The 12066-nt window shown below is 32.1% G+C and overlaps 1 protein-coding gene across 1 annotated transcript; it reads right to left on the bottom strand.

Moving 5' to 3' along the window:
• Positions 1-418: 418 nt before the first annotated feature.
• LOC120088613 (maltose excess protein 1-like, chloroplastic) lies at positions 419-5595 on the bottom strand. The gene is made up of 9 exons (XM_090305726.1): positions 4939-5595; positions 4198-4371; positions 3449-3739; positions 3251-3340; positions 2852-2953; positions 2645-2763; positions 2147-2209; positions 2003-2064; positions 419-891 (listed from the first exon to the last, which is right to left on the bottom strand). The coding sequence occupies exons 1-9, from the start codon at positions 5194-5196 to the stop codon at positions 809-811; spliced, it is 1242 nt and encodes a 413-aa protein (XP_090161852.1). The 5' UTR covers positions 5197-5595; the 3' UTR covers positions 419-808.
• Between the last annotated feature and the right edge of the window lie 6471 nt (positions 5596-12066).

Below are 12066 nucleotides of genomic sequence, written 5' to 3'. Positions count from 1 at the left end.
TGGTGTATAGAGTTTTCAATTAAATAGAAACGTGAATGTATAAAAATCGACAGGATGTCAATATCGATGGATATTTCTATAATTTTTTTTTAAAAAAAAAAGAAAAAGAAAAAAACACACTATTCGAAAAAAGAAGGAAAAAAGAAAAGAAAATTAGATGTGTCTATGCTAAATATAAAAAAAGACTGTGTAAACGAAGTTCAATTACATCTTTATAGAGACACACGAAGTTCAATTGCGTCTTTATAAAGACACAATTGACCTGGAAAAGAAAAAAAGCCGGATACAACTCAAGATGATTGGTTTCCAAAAAGCCGTGTTTTTATATCATTTTTGCAAATAGTTTCTCGAATTCCCTTGTCTTTACAATATTTGCTCCAATTTAGGGGTTAATCCTCCAAATTTTAATCCCAAGTCATTTCCCAAGCATCCTAAATTTGAATACATTGCCTGACTTTTTAAAGAACAGAAACAAATAGTTTGAACAATGTACCATGCTCAGTGTATAAGTACACCAGATAATAAACAGTGATTTCAATGGACCAACTTATTTTGGTACTTATTATAATATACAAGAGATCTATGTATATATAGTTCAAAGCATAATATGTACCCAAAAAAATCACTGAGCTCTCTCCATATCCTATATAGAGAAAAAAAGAAGTTGCTTAGATTGGTTTTTTCCCTCTTCAAAATTCTGTTCTTGTTTGAGCTAATATTCCAACCACTGTTTCCCCAAAGAAGTTGGTGCTGCATTTGTGTCAAAGCAGCTTGAAATCTGGGTTTTATTGAAGCTGGAATATGGCAGTCAGGATCCAAAAAGTAGCTCCTTAAGAGATGTTAGAGGTGAGTTGAATCCATATACCACAGAGTCTCTCCAGAAGAAAAAGCCTACAAAAATTACCAAACCATTATATATCTACATGAACAATCATGTTTCTCACTTGCCATTTCATGCCTTTTTGTTTTGTTTTGCTTTTTTTTCCTTCCACAGCAGTATCAGATATCTAGAGGTTATTTGATATGATAATATATTCATGTTTCTCAAATTTTTACTTTGTGAATTTAGACCATGTTTGATAACCACTAGGTTTTGGCTTTTGGTTTTTGAAAATTATGTTTGTTTTCTTATGACTTTTGTATTATAGTTTTCATTGTTCCTAACTAAACATTTGAATTCCTCCTAGTCAAATTCCAAAAATAAACATGATTTTTTTTGTTTTTGAAACTTGACTTAGTTTTTGAAAACTCCTAAAAGATAGATAACAAAACAAAGAAATATGTAAAAGTAGTGTTTATAAACTTAATTTTTCAAAAAACTAAAAACCAAATGGTTATCAAACGGAACCTTGATTATGGTTTTTGAAAATTAAACTTATAAACATCACTTTCACCTATAAGTTGGTATTCACTTCCCACTAGTGTTTTTAAAAACTACGTCAAATTTTGAAAATTAAAAAAGTAGTTCCCAAAAACTTGTCTTTTTTTTTAGAATTTGAATAAAAGGAGTGTTTTTTCAAGAAATAATCGAACCATAGTACAGAATTTAGAAGAGAACATGTATAAATTTCTAAAACAGAAAATTAAAAACAAAATAGTTACCAAACGTGGTCGTAGTAATTATTTCCTATAACAGAAAATCTGGTCTTATATTTTACCTTTCCAACTTCTGAAAACAAAATAAAAATACTGTATTATCATTTTTTTACTTGAAAACTCGTAATAAATACTAAAAAGAAGATGACAATGACAAAAAAAAAAAATCATTTTCAAGTAAAACTTTTATTTATTAGCTCGTTCATATACAACATGAAAACAAAAAAACAAAAAACGAGAAATAAAAACATTACCAAAACAAGCAGACAGATGTATTTTTTTAATCAGAAAAGAAAAGTCATTGTTTCTTTTCAACAAAACAATATAAATCTGTTCTCTCAGGTGGCAATTAGTGGAGAAAGAGAAGTATATAGAAGGGAAAAATGAATTGAGATAAGAGGAGAACCTATCCAGGAGAATAGACCAGCAGTTGTAGCAACGAAGAACTCCATGCTCACGGCATTGCAACTGTGGGATCCATAAACACATTTACTTAACTAATACTAAGGCAACAAAAAATGCTGATGAATCGAAATAATCTGCAGCTTACCAGTACAAGCATACAATGTTAGCATATCCATAAAACAAAATTGCCCAACCAGAACCCAAGAACCTGCAATTTTGGTTGCAACGAGTATTATCAATACGGTAAAGAAGGCTGTTACACTGTTATACACTCAGCAATCGTTGTGGCTATGAAGTACACTTTTAAAAGTGAATGAAATAGACACAACAAAGTGCACTTTTAAAAGTGAATGAAATAGACACAACAAAGTTCAAGGACTAAATTTATGATTTGACCTATTTGCATTAATCTGCACAAGATTTTTTTTTTTTTCTCTTTATTTATTTATTTATTTTTAAAAACCATAGAAATATGGATGTAGTTTGGAAGCTTCTCAAGGAGATTTGCCCGTGCTTCTCAAAGCCATCCTAAACACATCATAATTTTAACATCCTACCTATTTTGACATTCAAGTTGATTGAAAACAAAATAATGATCAGAAAACAGACATGAAAGTTTTGATCAGGCAGGTAATAGCTTTACCACATGAAGTCTCGAATGAATAACGCTCGTGGAAGCACAAGACCATTTCCAATCAGGGCAAGAAGCATTGTGAGAGCTGATAAGCCTTTAATATTCTCAGGATTCAGATAATTAGTCCACTGAACAAATAGCATATGATGGTTAGTGGTAAAATAAAGATGAAGATATTTACTTTTATCATTCTAAGAGTTCAAACAGGATAAATACCATTTGCGAAACCGGCATCCACATAAAGAGGAGGGTTGCTGTCCATCCTGATAATGCTCCGACAACTTTCACACCTTCCTCAGGAAGTTTTCCTGCTCGTGCCTGTAAATCTTACAAGGACACTTTTAAGGGATGTTGAACTAGATCGGAGTGATAACGTTTTTAGCAACACCATGAGGAAAGATAGTAATCTTGGTTTCAGATCTCAATTTCACACTATCCCATTTAATAACTATATACATGTAAGAAAAGTCGTTGTCCAGAAGAATTTGGTCCAATTTTTACATCATTATTGAAAGAGATTCAATCCTCAAAACATGAGATTTCTGTGCTGACATATTTCATTAAAAAATTAGCAAATGCAAGAAAAAAACAAAATATAGGCAAGAAAAAATCTACCAAAGCAACTGCTAGCAGTGCTGCAACCAAAGCAGTTACTCCAGGCAAGATACTATTCGGTATGAATGGAACAAAAGTAGACCACATAACCTGCAAAAAAGAAAAAATTGCAAAACCAAAATTCCATCTCTTTGAGACAAATTTTACTATTAAATGTTATCATCTCTTGAATGAAGCTGGGGCTAGAAGAGAGATTACCTGGGGGAGAATAGAAAATCCACCAACAGTGATAAAGTCTTCCCAAAATTTCAAGATTTGTATAGGAAGAACATTAAAGTAATTCATAAAGTTTATAAGAAGACCAGAAGCCACAACAGTCGACGTGGCTGCAAAATAAGGCAGGGGCATTGCCCCTGCTATTGCAAGCTGGGCAAAAACTATATATGTTGTAACTGCTCCTAATGTTTGAATCACCATGGCCTCCTTCTCCCTCTTCTTTGCAAAGTATGATAGCAGTGCAAGGTTCCCAAGCAAACCAGTTAACATCCCCTACATGTATAAATTAACTCTTTGAGGTTCAATACCTTGGCATTTCTTGGATTAGAAATAAATGAAATTGGAAAGTGAAAGAGACAGGGAATACTTCTCTTTCACTTCCAGAAAACTTGAATTATCTGAATTATCTAGAAAACACTGAATATTAATGCACATGTTTACTGTAAATGTTCATCTTCATTTTCGTTGAACAGCTTAAGATATGTTTAGGAGTCATTTTGAAATGGTTAAAACCACTCTTGTCATCTTCAAAATCACTTTGAACATGCCCTTAATCATTCAGATTCATTTAACATTTGATTATACAATTTTAAACACGATTTTCATAGTATCAAAATTGATTTTGAATCATTAAAAACATGTTTTGGATAGATTTTTGAATACGACAAAAATGATTTTAACCATTTCAAAATCGCTTTCAAACATACCATTCGAATGGAAACATTTCTTACCAGCCACGGAACAGCTAAAAGCGCAGTTTTGTTTCCAGCTAAAAGATTTCGAGCATTAAGGATAATCTGAGGCAATTGCAACAACATAAAAGGAATATTTGCTGCTCCGGAGAACTTTGCTGTTAACGAATTCCACTCCTCAAACCTTTTGCTTTCCCTTAAAGTCTCAGATCCCTTTCACAGTATAAAAAGAGAACGTCAGTACATACATACAATAAGCAGGATCTGCTGGGCCATTCCAAAACTTAATTGTTTTAGTGTAAGATACAAGGCCCAACATTATACACCATTATTTTATATTGCTATTGAAATTCATGACCATGATAATAGATGAAGTTAGCATTTAAAAATTGCAAGCCAACTCAACAGCGAGAAACGTAATATCTTGTTCTGCCACTTATTCAACAACACAACCCATTTGACATCAGAAAGAGAATGATAGCATTTCCATTCCCAGCTTAGAAATTCGCAAGTCGTGTATTTGCTTCACAAATTGGAGATTCTAAACTTGATCGATCATTCTATAGAAAAATTTTAAAAAATTGATGTTTCTACTTCCAATTCATTCCTATGGCAAGCACATACCACAATCAAAAGCACATCCTAACATTCTAGCAAACATGATGGCGAGTTGAAAATTAAAATGCCCATTGTTCAAGTATTGATGAAGAGTTTAACCAGGAAACAAATCCCAAATGAAGCAATAAAAAGAGAAAACGATGAACAAGATACAAGAGCAACCTGGTGATGCGACTGGGGGACGTCGGAGTCCACGGCGGCGACCGGAGTGAAACGGCGGCCGTGAGGCAAGTTTAAGCGAGAACTGTGTGGCAGCACCTGCTTCAAACAAAAGCAATTGTGCGGATTTGGGTTATTCAAAGGCAAAGAGAGGAAAATGGGCTTCAAAGGAATCGAAACCGAGTAAAACCCAAGTGGGTTTCGTCGTAAAGGAGCTGTTGCCCCATTTGAAGCCAATGGGGGCTTAACCGCCATTAACATCACGCTAAGCTCAGATTTCTGACAGACCCAAATGAGATTGATTCGTTAGAAAGACAAAGAGAAGGTAGAAGCTGATGATTGGCAGTAGAATCACAGTTGGGTCGGTACAGAGAGAGGGAAAATGGGTTGAATTGTGAATTGGGGTGGCTTCCGATTTTAGAGAAATGGGAGATGACGAGTGGAAAGAATCTCGATTGGGAGCTTTGATAAGACAAAGATGAACTTGTTTGGAGCGTTTCTGAGATGGGTCAGAGAGATATTTAGGGACGATCGGCATTTCGTTTCACGTTCTTTCTTGAAAAGGAAGTATGGGAAAGGAAAGGAGAGACGGGGAGAAGCAGCCAGGTTAGGCACAAGATCCAATTTGATGAGTAATTTTGCAAAGTACAAGCCTCACATGCCTTGGCCTTGGCCCTTGGACGTCTCATTCAAACTTTCTTTTTTCTCTCGTCATTCTAAAAAGAATTTCCTTTTAAGTTCTAAGGTGTTTATTCTTCATGTCACCACATTTCAGGTAATGTTTTCTTTTTTAAAACTTTATTGACTTTGTGGGGGAAGCATATCTTAGATTCCACTCATTTATATGATTAATAACGAGTTTAGGCCACGTTTATTAATTCGTAATGAGAATTGGTATAATCGTAATAAAATTTCATTGATAGATCAATCGTAATGAGCCGCAATCACAAATGTAATTAGATTACTTTTTATTGCATTTACTTAAAATTATGAATTTAGTCAAATTTACTGTTACCTTTACGATTATCTTTACCTCTAAGGGTCAAACCGTTACGGTAACGATAATGGTAAATGTGTCCAAATTTATAGTTTCTTCTATAACAATAATGCTAACCATAACCACAACCATAATAGTAACCGTATGAAGTAATTTTTGGATGCAGTTGGATTGATCGCCCTCCACTCGTCAATTGGTTTGCGTTGTTTATTATAGATTTGGACGTGAGTCTCATGTGTCAGTACGGATACAGAACACAAGTGAACAACACCAAAACAACACCAAATGTAATAAAATGGAGTTCACTTTTTAAATTACCGTTGATTTATTATCGCTACATTGAGATAAATGTGACCTTAAATTTATACATTAATGAAAATGATGTTGTTTGGTTGGAATTATAAAGCTTCATTATGTGAGTTTTTTCGTTAGTCATGGTCCTATACTTTTAGGCCTCTACACTTTCTATTGTGTTATTTGATTACTTGAGGGGCTTTATTGCAAAATAATGAGTAAGGTTGTTAATGGTGAATCTCATGATACCAAGATAGGTGAGAAAGAATAAAAAAGTGTGTAAGAAGTGTGTAAATTGAGAGAAGAAAGTGAGCCAACATTCTTTTGTAAATCAAGGTTGAGATTGAGAGGAGAATGAAAAATAATCAAAGTTGAAACATCTTCGTAGTGGATGTAGAGGCAATATGGTTGAATCATTATAATTTTTGTGGGTTGTTTTCTTCTTTCTTAATCTCCTTTCTTTTGCCTTTTTCAATTAATTAGAAGTTTCGGTTTGAGTCATTTTGTTGTGTTGCTTTCTAAACTTAGATAACAATTGGTATCAAAGCCTTCGAGCAAAGAATTGCTGATCACTTTAAGGTCCAGAGATAAAAAAAAATAAAAAAATTGAAAGGATAAAATAGGGTAGTGGAGAAGTTTACCAAAGGGAGATATGATTATTTGTTGGCTTTTTTCTTTTTCTTTTTTTTTTTTTTGCCTTTTTTTTGTCCTTATTATCAAATTTATTAATTTTTTGCTTAAATGAAGAAGATATAGCTGAAATAAGCCTAACAAAAAAAAAAAATAATAATAATAATACTCGAGTTGATGAGTTGAAGATTTTTTTCATCAAAATGGATCAATTGAAAGGTGACATGTGGAGCAATAGAGAGATACATAGTGGACTTTTGATTTTTTTTTTTTTTTTGTTGAATTTTAAAAGAAAATGATATTTAAAATAAGCAAATTAATTTAAATGACAAAATTGCTGAAAATATTTACAGATAATAGCAAATTATTATAGTCTATCTGCGATAGACCACTATCTGTGTGGAACTAGTTATCTACGTCATGATAGACATAGATAAACTACTATCTGTGTCTATCATGGCATAGATAACTGCTATCTGTTTCTATCATAGCACAGATAGACACAAATAGTAGTTTATCATGGTTTATCGCAGATAGACAATGAAATTGTACTATATTTGTAAATATTTTGGCTCATTTTCCTATATTTGAAAACAACCATTTAATATATATATATATAAATTATGTTTGTGTCTAACAACTATTTGAGTTTAAAAAGAAAAAAGAAAAGAAAAGAAAAACTAAGCACATGCAATAGTTTAATTATTACTACTTTTATGGGCTCTTTGGTTGGAGAGAAAAGATAGTGGGAATGGGAATGGGCTTATAAAGGTTATGTTTGGTTTGTGGACTTTGTTTATTTATCTTGGAAAAGACAATTCCCAAACATCTTTTAGCCACATAAGTGAAGGAATTACATATCCATTGAGAAATGTGAGTTTTCAGTTCTTCTTCCCCTTTCTACCACCTTTTTCCTTCCTTCATAGTATCTTCTATGTAATAGGAGACTTTATAACATGTTATACATAGGTATGTATATATATTTGGTGCTTTTATCAAATGATGTGTACTCCTTATTTTGAGCTAGCATGTTAGTGCTTGCTAAGTATCTTCATTTTGAATGAATGTTGCACTGTACTCTTGTTTGTAACTACGAATATTGACATAATATAAATTCTTATTTTGTCTATGTTTAGTATTTATACTTTGATATTGTTTATATTTGATTTTTGGGATAAAATATAGTGTAGCTGCCTAAGGTTATTTTTAATAATTGCATAATAAAAATAAAACTGCACAGATTAATTATTTAAAATCAATTAAGACAAGTTTTTTTATTAGTTATATGCTTTATAATTGCACAAAATTTTGAAAGTTATCACACAATTTAAACAAAAATAACATTTATTTAGGTGATCTAATAATATTCTCATGGAACACATTATTCCCAAGAAAAGTTGATAACAGAAATCCTACACAACCAAACATAGTTATTTTTAATTTCCACACATACTATTCCTAGGCATTGTTTTCCCATACACAACTAAACATAGTCATCATGATTCTCATTAATTTTATTCTCAACCCTTATCATCATCCGATGGTCCAAATTAGATGGTTTCCAACAACTTTCTTCTCTTTAAATCATCTTTGTTTCCAAATTTCACAATAATTTTTCAATATTTTTCAATCCTCCATAAACACAAAGCTTTCATTATTGCTCTCTTCAAGTTTCAATTGTTTTTCTTTTCATCTAATTCATGAGAGATATTTATTGTTTGGTGAGAATTGATTTGTTGAATGCTCAAACTTGTAAATCAACTTTTTTAGAGAGTTTGTCAAATGTGTTTTGAGTGTTGTAACGGTTTGTAGGGGCGTACATAGGCTAGGTTAGGTTGGGTTAGGGGAATCTTTTGAACTAACTTGAAATTTCAAGTTTATTGAGTTGACTATCCGAATGACTCGAATAGTGTCATCAATCCCACCTTTAAAATTCGGGTTGAATTTGTCGGGTTGATTTTTTTTTCTTTCTTTTTTCCTTGTGCTTTCCGATAGCTTGAAATAGAATCCTTGAAAAGAAGCAGAAGGACGGTTGAACGCTAAAGCTGACGAACAGAGAATGAAACGCTTGAACGCAGAAGCTAACAAATGGAATGGTTGAACGCTGAACGAAGAACTAAGTACTGATGCCGAATCAAAAGAGACGAACTGAATCGAGCCTATAACTGAATATGAATCAAAAGAGAGAAAGCTAGAGATGAGAGGAGTTCCAAAGTGGGAGAGCTGGAGAAGGTACGAATTCTAAAGAACAAAAAATACGTAGATAGCCAAAGGGATTGACAGTTTGAGCCTTGGGAGTGAGGGAAAGGGATTTGAGGAGTGAGAGTGAAGATTGAAGTGACACTTTCAACTTCCAAATATCAGAACCTAAAACTAAAAGTTATAATATATATATATATACACACACACTAGTGCAAGATTTCTGGGGCATTAGCTATCAACTCCAAATTCCAAATTTTGGATCTAAGGTATTACATTACCAATACACTCAGGTTGCAAGGGATGTAGAAGAATATAGGATTACTAGCTGCCAATTCTGATTCCAAATCTTGGACTCGAGACATTATTACAAATGTTACGAACGACTCTACTTGCATGTATGACAATTTCACTATGTTATGTGTATTGAAATTACTTTGCCCTAGTATGATTAGTTCTGAATATACATTTCTCGATGAATTTTCATAGTCATGCTCACATGTTTTAAAGATTATGTTCTTGAAAGACTATATTTTAAGGTTATAGTCAAAGGCTATCTTTTGAAGATTTCATAGGTTTTAAACTTTTTGAGTTGCTAGAATACATGGGAAATTATAAGTTCATGCACGATTATATATATACACAACACCTATGACTAGTAATTCATGATTGTCTGTATTAATGATATGTTGTTTATATATTAATTATATTTATATAAAAAAATTGTTTTCTTATAAACTCTGGCCACTTATTGGACTTATTTACTCACTTTTTCTTTTAAAAATTTCAATAGGTGGCACTTGAGTATCTAAGAGGCCTATCAAAGATGAGATCCGCCACCAATTGTATCTAAATTACATAACAATTGCATGTACATGTATTATTGACTTTATTTTATAATGATTTTGAAAACATTATATCGTTTTTAATATTAGGATGGTTTGTAAATTGGAAATTTATACTTTTTTTTTTTTTTTTTTTATAGTTTTGATTGTGTTGTCAGAGTTGATTGAATAGGATACCATGAGGTACTCTTGATAGACTGGTAGCAGTGATGGAATTTTGTAAATATATTATTTGGGATTATTGTTTTTTTATAAGATCGATAATAGATTTCATAGTTTCGTTGGGTTTTATTGTCGACATGTCACGTCCTAGGTTTGGTAGATTAAAATAAAGTGGGGTGTGACAACGAACTCTTCTAGGTATATGGTTCTTAGTAGGGTTGCACGAGATATTTTGAAAATTATAATGGATATAGAACATTTGATTTTCTATCCATCTTTTAAAATGGTGGACGGTAAACTTTTCAATCCACCTTATCTCGATGATGCACTTATTTGTGCACAAGATTGACTACATTTTTATGCTATCAATACTGATCTTCAATCATATTTGGAGAAAGATTCTCTCGTGGAAGAAGATTTGGAACTTTTTTAATTTTGAAACTTATTTTTAAAATTAAATTAATTTTTTTATTTATTAGTATTATTATTAACATTTTTCTATTTACATATTTCAAATCATGCACAAAGCCTAGAGGAAGCCATGAAGCTGTTAAATGACAATTTCAAATCAACATGTTTGAGTATTTGTATCTACACTCTACAGTACATTTGATTTACTTTATGTCTGATAAGTCAATGCAGAATGGTGTTTCCACATTAACCATTAAATAAGATCTATATACTATCAATCTGAGACTACTACTATTAGATAGCATTAGTAGCAAGAGCGGGTTGATCAACAAAGAAGCACAAATTAGATAGTTTCATAAAGCTAATTTTCTAACTAAAACAGTAATACGAGGAGGATTTGATATGGAAGTGAGAGATGCGAGATAAGGAAATATAAGCGATTGAATCTTCGAAAGTAATTAAACCAAATGCTCATGCAATCATTCCAAGTACATGGTCTACTTAATGTAGAACGACCGAATTAAGCGTCCTAATTCTCTAATTAAGATTTATATCCTAAATAAACTAAGTGTCGATTAATCAGAGAATGTAATGCATTCTAAATTAATTAAATACTTGTATTAAGATTTAGGGAAGAAGCACAACAATTAACTAACAGGTAGTGTCTAATTAACTAGTTGGCTTGTTCTTTAGTCCTAAACTGAACATGGCAACTATGTGACCTCGGTAACGTCATGTATGTCACACACCTATAAATCGATTCTTGCTACTTGACAATCAATGCACAACAATTACAAATTATGTGGGGGCTTTTAGCGAGTAACATGCATTCATAGTCAGTTTGTCAATCCAATCATACATGCTAAACAATTAAAACAAGAACTAACCTCACAAGGTTACAATATGAGTTCATCCAAAATCCCTAATCTAAAACATGACCAACCTTAACACAAAGCCGAAATGAAGTTGTTGAGGTTCGTCATCGTCTAATCGAGTTACAAAGCAAAGAAATCAATCTAAATCTAAGCTAAAAGGTGAGGCCACATTTTGTAACTATTTGACTTTTGGTTTTTAAAAATTAAGTCTACAAACATCCCTACCATCTCTAAATTTCTTGGTTTGTTATCTATTTTTTCTCCATGTTTTCAAAAATCAAGTAAAATCTTGAAAGCTAAAATATATATATATATATAGTTATTTAAAACTTGTTTTTGTTTTTGGAATTCGGCTAAAAATTCAACTCTTGTAATTAAGAAAGATGCAAACTGTTGTAAGAAAATGAGAGAAAATATGTTTAATGATCGACCTATTGTGTATGAGTGGTAAAAATGAGATTAAATATGGTCTAAGTGTAAGTATCTTTTGATGAATTAATAAATCTTAGAGTATTCCAAGAGTCGATCCCACGAGACTAGTTCCAATTTTAATTCTATAAAGATAATGAATCAATGTAACCAAAGGTAACCAAGTATGTGAATAGATACTGAATAGGCAAAATGTTGATTAAAAATAGTAAGTAATAATAGATGAACATGAGTGTAACAACGTTTCAACCGGTCAAGCAATGTGCCTTGGACAATGCAGTCACATAAT

The sequence above is a fragment of the Benincasa hispida genome, chromosome 10, assembly GCF_027475165.1.
Source record: "Benincasa hispida cultivar pf3 chromosome 10, pf3_genome.v1.1, whole genome shotgun sequence".
NCBI lineage: Eukaryota > Viridiplantae > Streptophyta > Magnoliopsida > Cucurbitales > Cucurbitaceae > Benincasa > Benincasa hispida.
The sequence above is the reverse complement of the archived record's forward strand: the minus strand, read 5'-3'. Positions and strand labels throughout refer to the sequence as shown.